Here is a 24222-nt window from a genome sequence, read left to right on the forward strand (position 1 = left end):
CCCTGGACAACCTCAGTTCCATGCAGGACAGACAGACACTGACAGACACTATAAGGTCATAATGACCAAGAAGACGTTTTTTTGTTTTTAAGTTTTGGTTTTTTTTTTTTTAAGATTTTATTTATTTATTTGGCAGATAGAGATCATAAGTAGGCAGAGAGTCGGGCAGAGAGAGAGAGGAAGGGAAGCAGGCTCCCCACTGAGCAGAGAGCCTGACGTGGGGCTCGATCCCAGGACCCTGGAATCACGACCGGAGCCGAAGGCAGAGGCTTTAACCCACTGAGCCACCCAGGTGCCCCGGAAAGACTGTTTTGAGGAGAGAACACCATATCCTCACTTCTATCCCAAGGCCCAGTCTATAATTCTGTCTCTGTTCCTCCTTAGAGTTCATAAAACCAAGTCTATAATACATCCTGTTTTACAAAGAAAGGACGTTTATTTTCCCAATAAGAGAACCTAGACATGAAACATAACTCTTCAACGCAGAAGACAATAAGAAAAAACCAACCAACCAACAAACTCACATACTTTGAAGTGGATACTCAGATCATCAAATGGTATTACCAAAAGTAGAGAATGGATTAGCAGAAAGTCCCCAGGATGGCCTAAAAGCCTCAACATCAATGCATATTCCTTTCAACAATTACTTGTACAGTGCAAGTATGAGACAAGCTGCAAAGACTTGAGTCTGAGTGCCAGATGTTAGCTAGCTGAGTGACTACCAGTGCTCAGTCACCAACCATTTACTCTATGTCCAGTCTGTGCTTCCTTGGCACTGTTCAGGGCACTGGCGACATGAAAATAATGGAGACAAAAACCTTGCCCCTAATAGCGCTTTATCTAGAGAAGGAGTCACTCAAGTACATGATAAACTCACCACACCAGGGCACATAGAACAGAAATGAAAGGGGGCCATGACTGACTCTGTCTGGGGAGTTAGGAGTGATATCAAAGAAGACATACCTTTTGCTCAGTGTCATATGAGAGGAACGTGTTTGCCATGTTGCCAGGAGACAGGATATTGCAAATGTAGACCAGTATGGAAATAAACAGTGATATGTAATGGTGTTGATAAAGTTGAGTCTTAACTAATGACTGGGGATGGGAAAATCAGAGTTTGGATTATCCATGATGTAGAATACTCACAAAATCCCACCTCCTAAGCTGTAATGATGACAATACTCAGCCCTGAAAAGTGGAAATTGAGGAAAAAATGGTCCTGTGCGTTTGGGTGTTTGGGGGGGGCGGGGAGGAGGGTTGTGTGTTGATCGAAGTTCCTAATCAGCGTCCCTAAAATTCCTCTACGGTGTGGACACAAAGGTTGGCCCAATGAGCAAGCTGTGTGTACGACAGCTGCCATGGAGGTTGAGTGCCACTCTGGACAGATGGGTGGGGAAGAGTCAGGAACAGGAGAGGAGCCTGGAAATGTAAACCGGGACCAGACCATGCAGCCCTCTGAGTGCCACAGACTTTCTTCTGGAGAACAATGGGACACATGAGACTTCTCAGCCAGAAAAATTAGCATCTGAGTCTCAATTTCTGTAGCTGTAAAGCTGAGAGAAACGGACCAGATTACTTCCAAAGTTCTGTCCTGAACATAAACGAACCATCACATTCTATTTCTGTCTCCTGTAAGCTCCTGATTTTATCTCTAGTTTATTCTTCAGAAGTTTTGCCTCATAAAATAATTTTCCTTCTTACTTTATTCAGCATAGTATCAATCAAAATGGAAACGGAAACATGTTTTCTAATGTCTGATAAACAATACAGGCAGAAGTGCATATCAATTCAAGAAATCCATTAATAACTTATGGTCATTGTCTTGAGTCATGGTGAGTCTCTAAATTTAAAATCTCTCAGTCCTTATTGCAGGATTGGTACAGATTCTGAAGTGATACTGTTTGCACATGATCATGTCATTTTAAGGGAACAGAGGCATGAACTGGAACAAAAAAAAAGCAAAGATGACATACCAAGAGGTTCTCTGGCTTGATGTCTCTGTGCACAATGCTCAGGCCATGAAGATACCTGAGGGCGTTGGCCAGGTTGTACACCATTGCACTGCCGTCTCTCTCAGTGTACTTGGTTGAAGAGGTAATTGCATCAAAGAGATCTCCACCCTGATGCACACAAAAAAGAACACAACAGAATGTCAACAGTGACAAGCCTATGAAGGTAACAAAGAAGGTTCATCGCCCTAGAGTAGATGAAAAATGACACAAGTCCATAAACAATTATTATAAATAACAAAAGCCTCAAGGTAGGAAAATATGTTTCCAATTAGGGCTTTCAAGAATATGATAAGACTTGGGATTTGGCACCAATGAAATCTCCTGAAATCTCTCCATCCTCTTACTTTGACCAGTTCCATCACTAGAAAGAGCTCAGTAGCTGTTTCCATCTCCTCAACCAGCATGATGATATTCGGATGTTTCACCCTGCGCAGGATTGACACTTCATTCTCAATCAGGTGCTCCTGTCAAAGGAAGAGATTAGAGAGGTGGGTCAGGAACCACAGAACACTCTGCTCTATCCCTATATTCTGGAAGATACACGACGGGAGATTGGACGCCGAAGGAAGCATCTCCCTTGGTGCAGAGACAAAACAAGTCCTGGCTGAGTCGGTTTCCATTGTGACAGGACAAGTCATAGTGACTGTGACAAGTCGCAGTCACTAGCAAAAAGGAACAGATATCCTTGAAAGGGATCAGCGGTGCTGCTCTGGTACACAGAACATACTGCCTTCTGGTCTCAGCATTGCCTCTGATGCTGTAAGAGGTCATGAGACTGAGAAAGCTTGGGCACAAGGTACTGTGCTTTGTGAGTCAGCTGAAACCACTTTTTTTTTTTCTTAAAGAGAAGAAAAGTGATGCCTGGTTTCTCAGTGGGTTAAGCCTCTGCCTTTGGCTCAGGTCATGATCCCAGGGTCTTAGGATTGAGCTCTGCACTGGGCTCTCTGCTCGGCAGGGAGCATGTTTCCTCCTCCTCTCTCTGCCTTCCACTGCCTACTTGTGATCTCTGTCAAATAAATAAATAAAATCTTAAATAAAAAAAAAAAAAGAGAGAGAGAGAGAGGGAGGGAGAGGGAGAGAGAATGTTAAGGAGGCTCCATACCCAGAACCAAGCCCCACCGGGGCTCAATCTTATGACCCTGAGATTACAACCTGAACTGAAATCAAGAGTTGGGTGTTTAATGGACTGAGCCACCCAGGCTCCCCACAACCACTTTTTGAGTATACACTCAAAATCAAGATCTATATAAGGAACCCTATATAAGGAAACTATATAAGGAAATTTGCACATGTATGGAATACAACTTGAGCATTATTTTTTTTAACCCATTACTAATAATGAATTTGAATTTCATGCTGAATTTCTGAAAAAAAAAAAAGTTCTCCCTCTATGGCTGGGTATGGAATCATTCATCTCATATCTCAGAAATCAGGAAACATAGAGACCACTGTTTTTATTTTAACTCTAACCACTTCCTGGAAAATACTACCTGATTATCAATCCTGGTGAGTCATGCAGCTGGGATCGGCACTGTAGCAAAATGTTTACCCACAGTATTAAGGAGTTATTTTCAATACACCAAACATGAATCAGAAATAACTACTGCTCTGTTTCTATGAGACATGAAAATATTTCAATAATATCACATGTGTTGATCCTTATTAGCTATAGCAATGAATTATTTTGAATTTAGGGTATGCTCTATTAAATTAACTAATTGCCCTCTGACACATTCTCAGTTTTCAAATATAACTTTTACATAAAACTTACCATATAAGAGATAGCATTTGCTACCTAACACACACATACATATACATCTGTGTGTGTGTGTGTGTGTGTGTGTGTGTGTCCCTTCCTCATAGTGTCGTCCCATTCGTCTTTGCTATCATGAATCCAGCACTCAATAGTGTTCCACTGCAACGGTAAGGTAATTATCTCCAGGTCAAGATGTCACGGAGGTTCTCCATGTATCTTCATGCACACATGTGGATATGCCTTTTTACTCTAAGCCACCTCAAAGAGCCTGAAAACTGCACAAGCTCCTGCCCATGAGGGCCATTTCTCCAATGTTGAATGCACTGTGCTTGTTCAAGAAGCCATTCGGTAACTGTTGGCAAATGACAGTGCAGATGCTAAATGGAAGTCGGAAAAGAAAAGAAAATTTACGAGGAATCTAGTTGCTATCTGTCAGTCTCTTTGCAAAACAAAGTATCTGTGTGATGTCTTAACACTTTATCCTTAGAACAGTCTTTTGAGGGGAAATGTAAACCTAGGTTTCTGACATCCAAGCCCACATTTTTTGTACAACACAATATCACCTCTTAAAAAAGAATGCTTCAGTAGAAGTTGGAGTTTTTCAAAGTGAACATGACAGCTGCAAAGCGGAAAGTACTTAATTCCTTGGAAAGATAGGAACAAGAGGTAGTCTTATAGTGAGTTGGGGTCCAGGCAGAATCACACTAGGCTTGGCAGGGAGGAGAATCTATGCCCCTTAACGAGCAGGAGTGGAAAGCCTACACCCAACCAGCTTGGGGCTCAACAAATGCTTCCAGATCTCAGACCCTTACAAACCACAGCTGCGAGGCTGGGGACAGGGCAGCCTACCTGTTTCCAATTCCTTAAGTCTAAGTCACAGAGCCCCAGTACTAACAGCAAACAGTGCCCCCTGGTCCCTCCCAAGGGAAGCAGCTTGACAGTCAACTCCTTGTGGCCACAGGGACAAAGATTCAGCAAACACCTTGTCGTTGGTTCACTTCGAGGCCTCTGGATGATCTGGGCCAAGTCTGACCTTTATCACACTAATAAGCAGAGTCAGATGGACTTCTGTGAACATGTCAAGGCGAGCAAATGCATTTCTTTCACTCTACTGAAGCCGAGACTATGGGGGTTACAACCACGGCAGTAAGAGGGGCATTTTATTTTAAAGCTAAATGGATCTATCACTTCAGTCCCCACACCCCCTCCCCCCAACTCTTCCCCATTGCCTCTGAAGCTGGAAGAGTCTGTAAACTTCTCTCTATTCAGGGGCTCTTGTAGGGATGCTAACTGAGAGTGACCTATGTAAAATCATCCCCATCCCCAGGACCCCAGGAGCTCTCTCAAATCCTAGTTAAAATGAAATGTCTACCTCCTAGGGAGACAACCACTCTCAGAAGTTATCTTTCTCAATAAAGGCTCAAGAGAAAGTCTTCTGGGAACTTTCTGATCATGGAGTTTCCCACAGGACCCCCGGCAGTGTGACATCTGAACTACTGAGTAAGTCCTGAAGCATGCCGTCAGTGTGGCTTGTTAGCTCGGTCCTGGGCTCTCCTCCACAATGGCCTGGGTCCTACACACTTAGGGGGTTTCTGCTGAAATGTGGGAGATGGGAGCCTTGTCTCTCAACCTCTGATGGCACCTGTAAAATGGTCTAGGAAGGAACAATCCACATTTTAAATGGATCATCATTGGAAGCAAAACAAAAGTAGCCTGTAAAAGTCGTTACGAATGTCATCTCTGATTTCTTGGGCAATCCCTGTGAAATCACTGCATTCAATACGTAAAAACTTTCTCTAGATTACATTTGCCAGGAAAAAAAATCCCTCTCAATACAGTATGAACGTCACTTTTATCTCAAACTGCTCTAAACTTACCTTATTCAGCCATCTACCATGTTAAGTGATTCAGGACTCTAACTCCAAATAATTTACATATGAATCACTGTGTGGCAGTGTCCCAGGGTTCTGAGTGAGAGTAAATAACAAAGAAAACTGCTAACTTGGCAAAGGATACCACCTTATCTTGGCCATGGTGGTTTTTAATGTGAGAGAGAAAGAGAGAAAGAGAGAGACACGAATTACGGAATTAACAACTCTCCCAAACCAAACTAATCATCTTGTCTCTACCCGCCCCAGGCCCACAAAGCAGCCCCTTCCTCCTGTGCCTTCTGTCCTGCTGAAAGAACCTGGCTGCCCAAAACAGACAGCGTTCCCCCAGCTCCTCCCTCATCCTCTAGGACGGTCCATCAGTCTCCAGTTCCTGCCAGGCCTGCCTTCTCAACAGCCTCCGAATCCACCATTCACTTCTGTCCCCATTGTCACTCTCTTGCCTGGGCCTCTGGGCATTTGCACAGGTTTTCTGTCCCCAACTTCCTCCCTACAACACACACATCTCTTGGGGGACTCCTATGTATTCCTCAGGTCCAGACTGGGCCTCACCTCCTCTAAATAGCCTCCCCTGCTCAGTCATGGCTGGGTTAAGCACCCTTACTTCTCTCGGTGCCCCTGTGCTTCCTGCAGTCCCTGATCTCACCCAGCTGTCTGAAGGCTTCTGCTTACCTTGCTCTCCAGCAACCAGCACAGCTGGATCTGAAGTGAGTGAGTGAATAAAGACAACATGACTTGCTCTTGGCCAACAGTGGCTTTCCAGCTAGATTCCACATTCCTTAGTGAGTATTGCTCCCCAGTAAGAGGGGGAAAGTGTCCAAATCACCCCCATGTGATTTCTGTGGTAACTTGTATGTAGTGAACTAAGTAACAGCCACCCAAGGATATCAAGGCCGAACCCTTGGAACTTGTAAATATTACCTTATTTGGAGAAAGGGTCTTTGCAGATGTGATTAACAATTATGCAATGAGGAGACAACCCCAGATTACCTGGGTGCCATCACAACCTCCTTATAAATGGAGGCAGAGGGGGATTTCACAGAGAGAAGAGGAAAAATAAACACAGAGAAGAGAGAGTGATGTGAAGACAGAGGCAGAGACTGGAGTGATGCGGCTGCAAGCCAAGGGATGCATCAGCCACCAGAAGCTACTCTGTCAAAGAACAGATTCTCCCCTCGAGCTCCAGAGGGAGTACAGATTTCAGACTTCTGGCCTCCAGAACTGTGAGAGAATAAATTCCTGCTGTTATAAGCCACCAGGTTTGTAGTAATTTATCTCAACAGTCTCAGGAAACAAATACAATATCCATTTGGATTTGTGTTGTGCTTGGACCCGTTAAATATAGGTGATGAACACAGAACTGTGGAAGAGAAGGGCAGATCCCTTTGAAGCACCGGAGCAGAGAGCTCAGAGCTTGTACACTTTGCAATTTAATAAATAATCACTTAGAATGAGTACTGATTAGGATATCAGATATGGAAGAATTCTTAAATTTACAAATCCCACAGCCTTCTCAACAGCCTCCATAAATCTGACCGCACAGCAAATCTTACAATAATCTCCTACTTAGAGGCAGCTAACATGACTTCCATCCTCTGGGTTGTTGCTCAGGCTATGCTAGCCCCCTGGGAGGCTTTTCTTTCATTGCTGCCTAATGAAATCCTACACACTGCTGGGAGTTCCAGCTCAAATGCCTACCCTATATGGCATCTTCCCGGATCACCTACTTCTCTCATGCACTTCCTCCAAACTCCCATATGTTCTCTGCAGAACTGCTATTAATTTATATGTGAGATTACCTTATTCCTAGCACAGTTTCTTGCACACACATCAAATTTTAGGTAAATGAGTCAATCTGATAATGTATATGTATATGACAGAAAAGCACACTGAAGTCCAAAAAAGATTACGTTTTTTTCTCCACATTCTTCTTACATGAACAAATGAATAAACTGAACTTGAGTAGGAAACACGGCAGACTAGCTATTATACAGGCTACATAATCAACTGGCACAGAATTTCAATCACTGCTCTACCTCTGTGTGACTTTTGGGAAGCTATTTAGTCTGAGCCTCTGTTTATCAGTAAAACTGGTATATCCTGTTTAGCAAGTCATTAAAGGTAATGTGTAAAATTCCTCTGTGTGCAAGCCTGGAGATTTAATGCAATTTACTAATGTAGCTTCTGTGTACAACCCACAAAACAGAGGGACCCAACAACACCCAGAAGAGTAGCCGATTCCACTGTGCCTCCCTCTAAATTCTGTCTTAAAAAACAAGTTCTCTATACCAATTTTTTCTAAAAATACAATTCAATGAGGAAGTCAACTTATTTGGAACACACCAAGTTTTAAAATTATGATTTTATACAGTCAAAGTAGAAACAGTTTCTCAAATAAGCAAAATGTGAGGCTGGAAGTAAGTATATGATCATGTATTATAAAAAGAGGATGATATTTAATGACAAGGAAAAATGGATCCAAATGTTTAAAGTGACCTGATCATTTGTCTCAGCACTTAGTGTACCTAGTATATTTTTGCACATAAAGAGCTTTTTTCAACTACTAAAACAGCTGCTTAAATTTTAATCAGGTAAACAATATCCCTACCAAGGTGATATCTTTTTTACTTTTTTGATAAAAACACTTTAATACAGTTGCTTAGAACGTGGCTCCCAAAATTATGACACGTTCGACTTAAATCCCACAGAAAGAGCAACACTTATTTACATATGGGGAAAAGACTTTCCAGTTAAAAATTCAATAATATTGTTAGAACAATAAGTAAAAGCACACATTTTTTTCTTAAAGAAAATTAACTGGAAAAAAACCTTACTTATTCAAAGAAAAGGGGGGCATTTTATATAGTCTCTGCCTCATTAGCTGTCATAGTATGGTTAAAAAAAAAGATATGACAAATTTGCCTTTTGGCTTCCTAAAATTTCACCATAATATTTTAAGTGTTCTGTTAAAAATACATAACTTAGCAAATTTCCAAAGAAGACTAGTTCAGGGGTTCCCTAAATATAAAATCATGATTATCATTTCAAATTGTCCTAATCAATTATACATTCTGAATTTCTGTGGCATATTAACAACGTTAACAGTTAACATGTGCTAAAGCCTAATATACTGGTATTTCTCTACATGTTTTCCATATCTTAATTCAGTTAATTCTTACAATAACCTTGCATCTTAGCTATTATTAACAACCACATTTTAGAGGGAGAAACAGAAACACAGAGGCGTTAAGCCAAGGCAGCACAGCATAAGAAGCAGAACCAAGGCTAAAACTTTATACACTATGGCACTAGAACAGCACTGTTCAATAGAAGTAGAATGTGATCCACATATAGAAATCTAAATTTTCTAATACCCACATTAAGAAATTAAGAAACTCAGATACCACTAATAACTTACATGACCCAATATATCCAAAATATGATCATTTCAACATGCAATCAAAAAAGAAGTCAATGAGGTACCACATTGTTGTTGTTTTTTTCATACTAAGTCTATGAAAATCTACTGCATATTCTACATCTATACTTCAATTCAGACTAGCCACCTGTGAATTCTAGAACCTGCTTTCTTAACTGCTATACTACCAGAAAGTAATCTAAAAAGGTCTCTGTCATCCCTGCTATAGAATATTTATCGTTTCAAACATAGTTAACATATCAATACTCCAGCAGCATTTCATCATTTAATCTTCCCAGACCAGCTTGAGAGTAGGACAGAAGGAAAAAAGTTCATGATGGGGGCTGGGAGGCAGCAGGCAATTCATGGTGTTTCTACCTAGCTTTTGTTACAAACTATATTCCTAAGGATATTTGTAACATAGAGATTATAGAGATAGGCTCTCACTCAAGGGTAGAGGACATACTGGTATCCAGACCATGATCATTAAAAAATAGTTTTCCTTGGGGGCAAAGTCTGGACAGATTTGCTAGCAGCCCCCTCATAAAATCAGGGATTGACTAAAGCTTGAGGATCCTCAGCTGTGATCTAAACCTAATCTGTGTATAGCAACCAGCAGGGCCCCTCTACATCACTTCCTTGGGACTTGGGAGCTAAGAAAACCAATGCTACCTGATATGCCATAAGTCAGAACGTGTTTTGTTTCTGACCCAGCAATCTTGTGTCTTCAGCCAGCATCCATAAAGCAAGAAGGCTAACTAGTTAATTGGAAAGTAAGGTAAAGTCTTAGACTCATCACAATTGGTGACAGATCTTTTGAGCATTTCATCCAGGGATTTCCCATAGATGAGAACTTATATTTTCTATAGCTAGGGCTGGATTAAGTCAATTTATTGTTTTAGGATTAAAGCTTAAAAAAAATGACAAGGGAAAATAAACCAGGTTGATACTGTTTTCCCTATTATTATCAAGGGTTTATTCCTATTAAGGCCTTGTCAATGCCCACTTAAATTCCTTCACCACAGTAAACATCTCCATTTCTCAGTTTCTTTTTATAGAATAGTTATGTATACTGTACCTTTCCACAACATTTAGCTTTGTCTATAATCTTCAGGGCAAATTCCTTTCCAGTGGACCTATGAAGTGATCAGAGAAAGGCAATTTAAAGACACAAATCAAAGACACAATCATTCTTGATTTCATCTACTAAAGGATACTAAGATATTCTTCTAAATATCTTTTAGAATAGGAAAATGGTTCAACAAAAAAGTACATCAGGAATGATGGTGAGTGGGGTCAGGGAGACAAGTACCCCAAAAAAGAAATAAAATCCAAAGCCATACTGTCATTCTCATTTTACATTAATTATAATATTTAATAACTCACTTACTAAAAGTACTTAAACTCTGTTGTATCAAAGCTGGACAAGAAATTTTTTCCATACTTAAATCTCAAAATAATTCTCTTAGGAGGCAGAATGAAATTAAGAGAAATGAATCAAAGTAACTAAAAATTTTCTATGGATCGATATATCTTTACATTAATCCATTAATAACTAAAAGGTCCCAGGATTTCAGTATCTCTTTCTCAGCCAAAATTCTAGCTGGTACCATATTATCCATACCTTTCAATGCCTGCATCTGGTAGTAAAGAGATCATTGACTTGGACAAAGAAATGTTGAGGTTGTTAACTTCTAATCATCTCAACACAATTTAACCTGAACAAGCCAAGAAGTACGGTTTAGCTAGGAAAACACTTCAACAAAGAACACTGTAGTGTTCTTAGAATAGGTTAGTTCCCTCAAGTGCTGCTGCCTTTGCCACTTAGTCATAGTACACGCTGGTGAAGCTGACCTTAGAGGAGTAACTTTCATGTAAATTGCTTCCCCATAACATAAACCAAACCCTGATACAGATTTCTAATGAGTCTGTAGAGGTTGTATTTTAGATGCTTAATTTTTTACTGGGTGCCAAAGTACACCAGAGCGAAGTCAAAGGACTCAGGGGACAAGGGAGTGTCCTCCACAAGGAGCACGAACACTTCACTGGAAATGCGGCGAAATGGAACAGCTTTCTGGAAAACTCCCCACCAATAATAAAAATTGCCACTTAGAACAACTAGGGGATTGACCTTTAAAGACAAAGGCTCTAATTGGAGTCTTTTCCAGTTTGTATAATGTTTACAAAAGGCCTGGAATTTAAAAGAAAGGATTTCTTACTACTTGCGAATTTAGGACCTTAAACAAAATAAAGTTGAATAAGCAAAAATATAATTTTAATAAAGGCAAAAGTTGGCTGACCCTGATCTGAACAGAGTCAGAGCTCATGTATCTGAACTACTAGTGTATACAACTAAGTAGTAATTGAAAGGGTTACTGTAGGGTTGAAAGGGGTTAATAGTACAAGCACAGCACTGAAAACAAGCCTGACACAGGTAAGTGCCATAGGAGATTTTTTTTCCTTTTTTAAAAAATGAAACCTATTCTTTCCTATTCCTCTCTGGCTCATGGATGAGACCTGATAAATTGCTCAGCCCAACTGCATACAAAGCAGGTTTATTCTCTGCGTAGGTACCTATATTTTTCCGGGTCAAACTGCCTGTGGGCTTACAAAACAGCTGGTCCCACCTAACTGTAGACTTTTTCAGGAAGGGGGAAAAAGACCTCCTAGGAAGGCCTTTTATTCATTCGCTCAGGTAAGAATGAACTCCAGGGGAGAAATGTAGGTAAACAAATGATTATCCTCACTACCCACTCACCTGTCCATGCACTCTTTGACTACAGCAAAATTCCCATCACCAATAACCTTCCCAATTTTGTATTTCTCAAGAAGAGTTGATGATTCAGAGCACCTGTTTCCATTCACACCTGCACAAAAGGATAAATGCAAAGTCTAGCAAACACATCAGCATTTCTTCTTGATTCCCACATATCTGTAAAATAATAAATTGCAATGTAATTCATTTCTAAACCTATGGTGAACCATAAGAAAATTTCTAAGCATATTTTCTGAAGAGAACACCTGAACTCCTGAATCACCAATTTCCTTTTGACCTTGTTGTGAAATCTGAAACCAACATAATCAATAAACCTAACATATCCTTGAAATGCCAACTGAAATAAGTAAAAGGAAATTTAAGCTAAGCTTTTTAAGCTTCTTTGTTAACTCTCAAGAAAGGGGAAGGGAATGATGGTGGGGATTCAGTCTAAAAATTTTTCAAGATTTCTCCTGAAGATTTTCCAGTGAAGAAAATTCTATGCAGCTGGGATACCTGTTACGGCTAACTCCTGGCCCCAAGTCCTCTCAAAAAGGGGAGGGGTAGGGAGAGGCAGGAGGAGGAAGTGGTTAAAAGGACTACTTTTTACAATGTATCCCCAGTGCCCAGCGATAGCAGATATCCAGTGAAGAAAATGCGCTTCTGCTCCCTAAATGAGAGAAAGGAAAAGTCTACATGTTGGACTTGTGAGCAGACTGTCACTAAGGAAAAATAAAGAAAGCTTAATAAAAAACAAGGACATTTTATATATCCTGAAGCAACCTCACCAAAGCTCACGAGGCTAATTAGTGACATGTTTGCATCCCTGTTGAGGAAGATCATAATTTAGCACAAGGGAGTTTTAGATGGCCCCCATGTTCACGTGGGTGACTTCCTTTATAAACGTGATCATCAGATTGAGGACTACCTTCAGGACTCATGCAACGACCAAGTTCAGGTCCACCATTTACATTGGAAGAAGATCTGCCGTGTGCAGAAATCTGCTGAAAGAGGAGAGTGATTGTTATTTATCGTGAAAAATTTACAAACCTTCAGCTAGCTAATCCTTAAAGATTAGAAAATGCGCATACTGTACAAAAGTATGATGTTACAAAAAGAGAGGGGGCATCTCTTTCTCCTTTCTTCCCTGTATCCTTAACACATTTCTTCCTTATTAAAGTATTTTCAAATCAGATTGGATATCAGGAAATTGACAGTGTGATGCTCTGTTTGATACTGGTTTACTTTTGACCTCAAAGGAATAAAGTAAAGTATTATAGCACCAGAGCAGAACAAGATACTTATTAGTGGCATATAAGGTTTAGAACTCTAGGTAATTCCAAGAAATATTGGTACCACGTCCCCAGATCCCACAGCAACCCTGTGGTGGACCTCAGGGAGTCCCTGCAAAGGTGGAGCCCTTCTCAGAAGCCCCATGACTAGGACTGAATCACCTTCCACACCCTTTTATGGATTCCAGATCCAGAGTGCTTGCAGCCCTGGCTTGACCCTCTTCTTTACTGACCCTAAGACAGTAAGAGTTCCTCCTAACCATTTTAAAGACTTTTATTCCTAGGAACCAGAGGGAAATGAAAGATAAAACTAAAAGACAGGCTCCTAACTCAACAGGGCTGAAGTTCCCAGTCTAAACCAAAAATAATCTCTAATTCTTAGAAGAACTGAAAAACTCATATTATGAGTATTATTAATATCAGGTTTATTATTATGTCTTCTTTGAGAATTTTTTCTTTATCCCTAAGGGCTCTTAGGCTTTTGAACTCAAATTTTTCTCTTTGAACTTGAATTGTCTTTTTTTTTTCCCCTTTTCTTTTTTAATTATTCCTGATTTCAGGACTTCCAAGGTCAAAGGACTTAACAAATTAGTGAGAAGTCTCTTCAACATTTTTTTGTATCGGTGAACCTACCTGCCTCTATGCCCAAACTATGCTGGTACCTCTGTCCCATTATGATTGTGCCTTATTCATCACTGCATCTCCCGTGGGCAGCACACCACGTGGTACACACCACACTGAATTCGTACTTGCTGATTAAAGGCATAAACAACAGGGCCAAACCAGGAAGCTGCCCATCCCAGAATGCTCACAAGTTGGAGACACTGGGTCTGCTCTCTTCCTCTGAATGAAGTAAGAACCTCAGAGATCCTGGTTCAAAACCCAGGAAAGCCCAATACTCATACACATTGCTTCACACAGGATCATCCAGACGTTCTTCTAGAATGCATCACAAGCCTCAGGAATAAAAGGCATTAAAAATGGTCTGTTTTCTCAGATGCCACACAACCACCTTATGTGGACAGTAAGACCAGCTGCAGCGTGTCCGCTTAGGAAGGCGAGGCCAAGGAAAAGCAGTTCAGAGTGGCAAACACACTTCTCACAAGTTTTGTCTCCTTCACTCTGACTTGGAGAAAAACTGTGTAGCAATGTGGGTGGGTATGTAGGGTCCCTTTCAGGCTACCCTTAACAGATGACAATACTACCATACCACACTGACTCCTTGGAGTTCAGTCATTTTGTTTCTCACAAGGTAACTGGCAGGCAATGTTTCAAAATTTAACTTTTTTTTGGTGGTGGTTCTATTTCTTTGCTGCTGAAATTAAAGGCATCTCCAAAAGCAGCTGTAGTCTATGCTAAAGTGTTTAAAAGCTAGCTCGTTTAAAACCCAAGCCCCGAGAGGTGACTTCAAGGGAAGCCTGACAAAACCACAAGGTTCTCCAGTCAGTTCTGTTTCCACAGCTACCACCCTAGTGCTGGTCCTCCTTCAGCATCCTCCTGGCACCTCCTTGGTTACTCTCAGTCTCAGCCATTCCACACAGAATTGCCAGGAAATTTCTCCAAGGATAGTTCTGATAGGACCTAGGATCCAAAACTTCAGTGGGTTTTTGCGACCAACAGAATAACCCCATCTTTTGTCTCACTACCTGCCTGTTCAATCTGTTTCCCACCAATTTTTTTTCATGATTTTTATACATTAACTCAATATTTTTTAAAGATTTTATTTATTTTAGTGAGAGCTCTATCTCAGGATGCTGAAATCGTGACCTGAGCTGAAATCAAGAATCAGATGCTTAACCGATTGGGCCACCCAGGCACCTCTCTCTCTCTATATATATATAGATATAGATATATATCTATATATATATTTTTTTAAAGTGGCTTAAACATCCCAAGTCTTAATTTTCTGCTCTGAATATAGGGGTAGTAGCAAGACCTAGTTTGAAGATTTGTAAGAAAATAAAAATTAGCTCCTACATGTAAACTCTTTTCATACGTAAACTCACTGACATGTAACACTAATGCAGTATTAGTTATTAGTATACCTTTCCTTAAAACATCTAGCATAAAGCCTTGAATCCAATGATTGAGAAATGTTCTCATATTGAATGGATAATGTAAAGAGATCTTTTGCTAAATAATTCATTTCAAATCTGTTCCTCTTCTAATCTAACCCTTCCTAGACTGAAAACTGCCAGTCATGGGAATAAGAGATCCAAATTAAATTCATAATAGCCAAATTCTTTTTTTTTTTTTTTAAGATTTTTTATGTATTTATTTGACAGAGAGAAATCACAAGCAGACGGAGGTGCAGGCAGAGAGAGAGAGAGGGAAGCAGGCTCCCCGCTGAACAGAAAGCCCGATGCGGGACTCGATCCCAGGACCCTGAGATCATGACCCGAGCCGAAGGCAGCGGCTTAACCCACTGAGCCACCCAGGTGCCCCCATAGTAGCCAAATTCTTAATGGAATAAAGACAGGAAGAATGTCATTCTGGAAAAAGTTCTATCTCAAAAAACAAATGGAAAGCTCCCTTTTGATTACTGCTCACCCCTAGATTACAGTGACAGGGGAGGTGGATTGTAATACCTGGAAACAACAGTGGAGAGTGACCTGCTAACCCGCACGTCAAATTTCACGCCCCAAACGGGCCAGCCCCACACCCTCTGGCCGTAGCTTGTTGAGTCAGGGTGCTGGGCAGGGACCTTCTCTCTTCTCAACATTCAGAGCCTAGGGAAATGTCCAGTATGCAGGCCCACTGCGGGCATCCTAAGACCTAGGTTTGTCCTTGCCTTCCCCCGGGCCTGCTTACTTAACTCTCCTGGAAGCAGGGAACATTCTTCTCACAAGGCCCTTTCTCGAGCTAGTTTGAGTAAATTTTAGTTCACTGCAGGCTGATGTGTTCTATCTAACTCAAGGGCTCCATAAGAAGGAAATCTTGGAAGGGCTAAAATGAAGGCATTTTTACCTCCATATTTATTTTCACATGGATGGGTGACTCCTCGGGGTATCTACTAATTGAGTTCCATGAGCCACTGTAATTTTCCCAATGTCTGGATTAAACCCTTACTCCAACCTATCCCAACGCCCTGTACAGCCCAGCAATTACAAACTCAGTGTGGTTGGGATTCACAGACAGCAAGGAAAGAGACCAGGAGACAGAGGAGGTGTGGGAACTGATTCCCTGGCAACTAAAAGAGGGCAGGACCCAGGCCAAACCAAAGCCTCAGCCACAGAGAACATGGCACGTGGTGAAGGCCAACTGAAAGGCTACTTTCACGTGTACCTGACGAACATATCACTAAATCATCAGGAAGTACAGCTTTCTTAGCAAATAATGATGGCAAGAAGAGCATTTTTCAAAACTCTCAAATTGAATTTTTTTTTCTAAGTATGGAACCTCAAACATTTACCAAAAAAACAAAAACAAAAGACTTATATAGAGTTAACAGGAGTGACTTATCTAATTACCTACCCAAATACTATTCCTTTATTTGAAAATAATGCTTAGAGAATTAAAACATGAAGGGGAATCATTTCATGACAGCGCAGACGAGACATGAATTGACACAGGAACGGCCGGCTGTCCTTCCCTCCCTCAGCAGTAACTGATGCTGGCTGTTAGAGGATGTAAAGATGAAGGGGCAGGATCACTACTGCCAGGAAGTTTACAATCTTATGAGGAGACATGTGCACGCTTAAAACCTTTCCGAGAAACCTTGACATTCCAAGAAATGGTCTCTAAGGTTCTGATGGTGACAAAGGACTCTGACAGCCCGTGAGAGAGAGCCATTTTGCTAAGGCAGGAATCTGTGCTCATAATGCTGGAGTCACACAGCCAGGGATTAAGTTCACTTGACCTCCCAGTAATGAAGCTCGGTGTTCCAAGGGTACGAGAAAAGCTGGGTGCTCACCAAGATCCCTGGACAGATCCCTGGCAAATGTGCAGTGTCTGTTGTGAAATACAGAGCAAAGCATTCCCAGTGCCCTGAGAGACATGCAGACAAAGAGCAATGAAAACGCTAGGACTACAAAATTCTCACTGTTTCCCAGGCACAGTTTCTACATTTCCCTGTTCCTGGTCAGAGAATTATTCTCTTATTAAATTATTCTCTTATTAAAGCAAGGATTGAATTAGCACCAGAGATTAAAATATGGCATTCCTGATTAAACCTGTCCTGTGTCTATTATCAAACTAACAATTTTTATTAAAATCTCTTAAAATGCTAATGAGCGCTCCTGCTTCCATCCGTAACTACAATGCTGAGACCGCACAAAGGCAGTGCCTAGATGCTGCCTGTTTGTAAGACCTTCCTCAACAAAGCATCAATGGACAGCAGCATCTGGGCTCTTTCAAGATTATCTTCCGTACTTACGAACTGGTTCAAAAAGAAGTGATTATGTTTAGGGGTGGGGAGGAGAAGGGGGCAAATTTCCTTACGAGGTCCTGATTGCCAAGGAGGGAAGGCCATGGAAAGGGCGGGAGATAAAGCTGAGAATGTGATACAGGTTGGCACAGCTGCCCCATCCTGCTCCTCTGAGAGCAGCAGCATCTCCATTTTTGAGGAACCAAGGAAAAGCAAGGCAAGGCAAGGCACAATCACCTGCTTCTGCTAAGAACTTTTTTTTTTTTTTTTTTAAAGAAAATTCAGTTCCTTAGCTGCACTAGTCACATTTCAGGTGTCTGATTGCTACATGTACCAATATAATTGGACAATGCAGATACAGAACATTTCCATCACCTCAGAACGTTCTATTGGACAGCACTAGTTTGAGCACTTGATATATATGATTATTTTCTTTCTTTTAATTGAAGTACAGTTGACATGCAGTAACACATTAGCTTGAGGTACCCAGCATAGTGAGTGAACATTTATATACATTGTAAAATGCTCCGTCCAATAAGGATAGGACTTTTGGCCCATCCCCTCCTGCCCCTCCCCTCTGGCAACCACCAGCCTGTTCTCTGCATTTACGTGTCTGTATCTGTTTTGTTCTCTTCTGCTAAAAACTTTTTTAAAGGACTTGAAAATAGAGCAGAAAAAGCTGTAATGTGTCCTCAACCGCTAGCATCATTTAAAATGGCATTCACGGCTGACGGAATAAATGCTAGGTACTCAATCATGGCTGGTAATGAGTACCATTCTAGCTTTCCACATTTTCAGCCAAAAAGTTGAGTGAGAGTGCCTACATTAAATTTTTTTGATAAGTAGATTATTACAACTTCTACAAAACTTAAAATTTAAAAAGAAATCTTAGGTACTACACTAAAAATGTGAAGTTTTATTCAAAAATTGGCAATTCTCCAAGAACAGTGAAAATGACTATACCAATGCATTAAAGCATATTACTATTGACTTTTGAGTATAATGTTGAATACTCCTTCATTTTGACTTTTCATAAAAGGAAGCACTTGAACAGAATCTGGGAGATATATATATATATATTTTTCTTCTAGGAGATATTCTTGTGTAGTGAGCTGACTTTCTTGATCCATCTTGGAAAAGGGCACTATGATTCAATTTTTAAATGGTCTACTGCAGGGGTCAAAAATATGTTTTGCAAAAGGCTAGAGAGTAATATTTTAAGTTTTGCAGTATGGTCTCTATCACAATTACTCAGCTCTACTATTATAAAATGAAAGCAGTCACAGAGCACATGTAAATGGTTAAGTGTGACTGTGTTCCAATAAAACTTAATTTAGAAAATCAGGGGCGCCTGGGTGGCTCAGTGGGTTAAGCCTCTGCCTTCAGCTCAGGTCATGATTCCAGGGTCCTTCGGCTCAGGTCATGATCCTAGGGTCCTGGGATCGAGCCCCACATTGGGCTCTCTGCTCAGTGGGGAGCCTGTTCCCTCTCTCTCTCTGCCTGCCTCTCTCCCTGCTTGTGATCTCTCTCTCTCTGTCAAATAAATAAATAAAAACTTAAAAAAACAAAAACAAAAACAAAAAAACTCACTTAATTTAGAAAATCAGACTGTGGGCCAAATTTGGCCAGCAAGCAAACTAACTTTCTTTCTTTCCTTTTTTACGATTTTACTTATTTATTCATGAGAGATGTGTGTGGGTGGGTGGGGGGGCAAAGGCAGAGGGAGAAGTAGGCTCCCAACTGAGCAGGGAGCCCAATGCAGGACTTGATTTCAGGAGCCCGGGAACATGACTCCAGCTGAAGGCAGACGCTTACTGACTGAGCCACCCAGGTGCCCTACAAAAACTTTCTTAGGAATCTAGTCATACCTTGAAACTTTAGAACAGAGTAACCCTCAGGGTATGGTTGTGGCTATACATTGGGATCACCTGGGATGATCTGAAAGCTTCTATTGCTAGACTGCTGCCCCAGAGTAAAGAATTCCTGGGGTAGGGCCTGGGTATCAGTATTTTTTTCTAAGTTTCATAAGTGATCTAATGTACAGCCAAGGTTGAGAACCTCTGTGGAGGAAGTTTCTGGCAGCAACTGTAATTCTTCAGCTACCTTAAGCTTTCTTTGTCACCCATTCAACAATTTAACCAATGCAAGTTATCTCTAGCTAAGAACAGCTTTCTCTTTGTAAGAAAAGGAAAGATGACACTAATTACAGTTAACTGAATGCCTACTTTGTGGCAAGTCCTAAAATGAATTAGGTATTATCATAATCTCCATTAATCCATAAAGAAATCAGAGCTCAGGGAGGTTATATAACTCGCCCAAACCCCACAGCAAATGTGTGGATTCAGAATCTGAATCCAGGTCGGACTCTAGAGCCCAGGAGCTATTTGGCTACTCTCACACTGTCCCCTCCTCTAATAAGACAAAAAAAGAAGTCTTCCAAGGCTATTAAATTAACATGAGGATGATAGACAGTATGAGACCCAGTCATCAAAATATTCTTTGTGGTATATTTAGAATATGCTTTCAGATTACTGTGTAATTTATTAAACTTTAAACAAAGTTCTTACAGTTGATTGTATTTATTACACATCTCTGTAATTTGTTAAATAATGTACAAACTGATAAACAAATCCACAGCCTTTCCTCACATAAAGAGAACTTAAGAAAAATTTTCTTAAAAAGATGACCGTTGAAATGTACTGAAGACTTTTTAAGTCTGCATTACCAGATGTTACCTATAAATAGATTTACTTCCATGATCATTTTTGTGGGTTTAAAAAAATATTTAAAAATATAAATGCCACTAATTAAAAGGGAAGGCCAGTATGAATTATGTTAAAAGCTCTATCAGAAATGCATTTAAAAACAGAAATTGTCCAAAGAAGATACACAGATGGCCAGCAGACACAAGAAAAGATGTTCAACATCACTCATCATCAGGGAAATGCACATCAAAACCACAATGAGGTGTCACCACATACATGTCAGAATGGTTAAATTCAAAAATGGCTAAAATCAAAAACACAAGAAACAAGTGTTGGTGTGGATGTTGTACTCTTGGCAGGGATGTAAGCTGGTGCAGCCACTGTGGAAAACAGTGTGGAGATTCTCAAAAAATTAAAAATAGAATTACCTCCATGATCCAATATTCTACTACTGGGTATTTACCCAAAGAAAATGAAAACACTAAGTTGAAAAGATATATGCACCCTATATTTATTGCAGTGTTATTTACTATAGCCAAAATACGGAAGTAACCAAGTATCTATTGAATGGATAAAGAAGATGTGGTGTATATATAGACATAATGGAATATTATTCAGTCATTTAGAAGAATGAAATATTGCCATTTGCAACAATGTGGACAGATCTAGAGGGTATAATGCTTCCGCACAACCACACCTACCTGCACAAGATGTCTGCGGGCTTTCACAGTGAGGAATCATCAATCTGTAGGACGCCAGGGTACCAGGAGAGGTGCCCACCTCTTCAGTCCAAACTACGGAAGTTACCACTGTCGGGCACTGGCTCAGGCTAATTCACGATAACTTCTAAGTCTTAATTCCATCCAATTATCTCCAATATACTACCAAGAAGAATTTCTAACGCGCTACTTTCATGAATAAGGGAGCATTTAAGATTAACGCATGAGCTGCTTACATTCAAATAAAGTTCTTATGGTTGATTGTATTTATACACTGATTTGCTTGGCAAACTCTCCTTCCAGCCCCATGAAGGTGGGCTTCAGCCCCACTGAGCCACTGACCTACCAAATGCCTCTATTTACTGAGCAACCACGATTTGCAAATCACTGTCCTCAAACAGCATCTGAGATTTATGATGATGATTTATTTTGTTAGGTCACTGAAGTCTTCCAAACTGCTTAGTCCATTTTTTGTTTTTGTTTCTGTCAACAAAATCAATTACGTTCGGAGATGAAGTTGCCACCCGGCAATTCTGGGGTCATAAAAAGAGTATAAAAGTAGTCAGTCTCTCAGGACTGAGGATTATTAACTAGCTTTAAATGCCAGAGAAAAACCAAAGCTCCAGGGAAAAGCAAAAATGTCTAAGGTCAGCGGCTACCGTGGATTTACATTTCACAGCTTCGAAAAGAAGTTTTGAAGTTCAAAAGGTCAAAGAGTTGCATTTTAGCTCTGCCAATCAGTATGAGATACTACCAGCCCTTTCATCACACTTCACAAATCTGGAAAATCTTTCACCACCAGCACACCCAGGAGACATCATCAGATAAAATATCAGCATATCAGACAGTTTATAATCTCAAGATGTTGGACAGTGTTCCAAATGCACTTTTTTTCTTTCTTCTTTCAACCAACAAGAATACTCACAGTAGACAGCCTCAGGGCATACACTTCAGCATCAAAACCTGAGACATTTTATCCCTCAGTGTCCACAGATGTGCCCCTGACTTGGAAGCCTTAAGTTACTACAGCCTTGAAAGTTCTCAACTGGGACAGGGATGATGAATTAAACCCAGGGAAATGCTTTCTTCATCCATCTGGCAGCTGATGACACATTTAGTACTCTTTATTGCCTATCTGTCCCAAAGAAAACGCTGTGATTTAAGCACAGAAAATATTCCCACAGGGAAAGTCATCAGCTAGATGGAAGGGACTCTGAGGGGCTTGGGCAGAGGAAACAGGAGATCACGGGCTGAGGTCAAGAGGAAGATGAGGATTAAGAAGAAAACATCACTGGTGGTGGGATTCTAGAATTTGAAGGGGAAAGAAAAGAATGGGCAGGGGGTAACTGGGCAAGGGGTGACTGGTCAAGAGAACAAAAGGACTGGGAGAGAATCAAAGCAATAAAATTGATAGTAGGAGAGACTTTTGTGGCCCTGGAAAAAGAAAATGGACAGAAACGTATTGAGGGAATAGGGGCAGCCTCAGAAATAAATTTTGGGTGGCTGATAAAGAGATGAAAGCAGAGAAACGGTGTGGCAGCCTCCAAAATGGTTCCCCTGAACCTTACCTCCTGATTTTCATGCCCTTGCGCAGTCCTTTCTCATGTTGCACGGAGCTGACATATGACTGCTAAGCTATTATGGAAATGATGGTGTCCAACCTCCAGGACTAGGTCTCAGACAGGAGGGCTTCTGCATGTCACTCTTACAGATGACTTCCTTTGGGGAAACCCAGCTGCCGTGCTCTGAAGATACTCAAGCCAACTTATGGAGAGGATATGGCAAGGACCTGAGGTCTCCTGCCAACAGCCAGCACCAATCTGCTACCAAGAGAACAAGCCACCGCAGAAGGAGATCCCCCCACTCTCAGCAGGGCCTTTGGGTGACTGAAGCCCTGGGGCATACCTCGACTACAACCCCGTCAATGATCTTAAAGCCAGGACCACGTTACCAAGCTGCTCCTGGATTCCTGACCCACAAGAACTGTGCAAGACAGTAATTTTTTACTGCTATTTTAAGCTGCTAAATTTCCAAATAACCTGTTACTAAGTTGCCTTTCAGGGTACTAATGCAGCCAGACTAGAGACAGAGGGCAGGGAAACAGAGACGAAGCATAGTGGGGAAGATAATTCAAAGTAGAGAGAAAGTAGGGGAGGCAATAAAATTTGAGATCTGACTTCTCTCACTTTCTCCTTCCTTGTTATATACTGCTGCATGTTAATTTTTTTTTCTTTCCACTAAACCTGGAAATCCCAAGACTTACAGTAAGAAAGAACAGCAAAGCTATTCTAAGTGCTTTCTCTATAGTTAATTAATCTCAATCCTGTGTGCTAGGTCCTATTAATCCTTTTTTTTTTTTTTTTTTTTTTTTTAATAGTTAAGAGTGTTGTAACTTGCCTAAGATCATATATCCTGTGAGGGGCCAAGCCAAGATCAAACCCAGAAATTCCGGTTTCAGAGCTCATTCTTTCAACCCTATACCATCTTGTGTCCGTCTCCAAATGGAGGCGTCTGAGCATAAATGAGCTCCCCTTCTGTGTAACTACATACTATGAGACACCACTTCTGTCTTAAACCTCTGGCTTGAGTGGACCAAAGACTTGTCATGGTTCAGATTAAAGCACTCAAAGAAAATTTTCATTATTAAGGAGAACTAAAGAAGAACAAACAAGAAAGAGTCCAGAGATGTTACACACCCTCCTGACACAGGCCTAGTCCAACCTGGCATGAACTGGCCTCACTAAAAAGATCTCTGGACTTCCCAAGGGTCTGACTGCAGGAGGCAGCTTGACATCAAGTAAAGCCTGGTGTGCAGTGAAGGTGGCTTGTTTCAGGCCTGCAGAACTGCCTCCTCCCCAGGTGACCATCACCACCCAGTGGTCTTGCCCTAGGAAGGCCAGATTCCCTAAATCCATACAAGAGCAAAACCAAGTTCTACTACCGAGGGACTAGGTTTTGGGGAAATGGCCTAATGGCTACCTCCTTGGTAGCCCTAGCAACTCATTTTATGAATTTTTGGTTTGACCATTTGTTTCCAATCACCTATTTAACAGACTGGACTTGCTTTCTCACTGTGTCCTTAGGAGTTAGTAATGGTGATAAGTAAGGATGGGCTCTGTTTTCAAATCCCAGCTATGCAACTATGCTCACAATGGGGGTTCCACACCAGCCCACCATGGAACATCATCTCATATCCAGGTACCCATATGTTTGCTGAGCCTGGACAACATTACCTTGTTCAGGCCTATGTCAATCTTAACAATACTCAGTTCCATTGTTGGCTTCTGAAGAAAACCAATAACCCTAACCT

At 41.0% G+C, this 24222-nt stretch overlaps 1 protein-coding gene across 7 annotated transcripts in view; it reads right to left on the reverse strand.

Annotated features, from left to right (window-relative positions):
- DCLK2 (doublecortin like kinase 2) overlaps positions 1 to 24222 on the reverse strand; it is a 155984-nt gene that overhangs the window by 23739 nt on the left and 108023 nt on the right. For 4 of the 7 annotated variants that reach the window (XR_009354091.1, XM_059175682.1, XM_059175666.1 and 1 more), the window contains 5 exons: positions 12759 to 12834; positions 11834 to 11942; positions 10154 to 10211; positions 2357 to 2476; positions 1974 to 2120 (listed from right to left, as the gene is read on the reverse strand). Coding sequence is in view for 5 of the 7 variants with exons in the window: in XM_059175682.1 (XP_059031665.1) it covers positions 1974 to 2120; positions 2357 to 2476; positions 10154 to 10211; positions 11834 to 11942; positions 12759 to 12834 (510 nt within the window). In the remaining 2 variants the exon portion in view is untranslated. The remainder of the gene's footprint in view (positions 1 to 1973; positions 2121 to 2356; positions 2477 to 10153; positions 10212 to 11833; positions 11943 to 12758; positions 12835 to 24222) is intronic. The other 3 variants (XR_009354092.1, XM_059175693.1, XM_059175675.1) reach the window with 1 other exon arrangement.

This window comes from Mustela lutreola, chromosome 1 (genome assembly GCF_030435805.1).
Source record: "Mustela lutreola isolate mMusLut2 chromosome 1, mMusLut2.pri, whole genome shotgun sequence".
Taxonomy (NCBI): Eukaryota; Metazoa; Chordata; class Mammalia; order Carnivora; family Mustelidae; genus Mustela; species Mustela lutreola.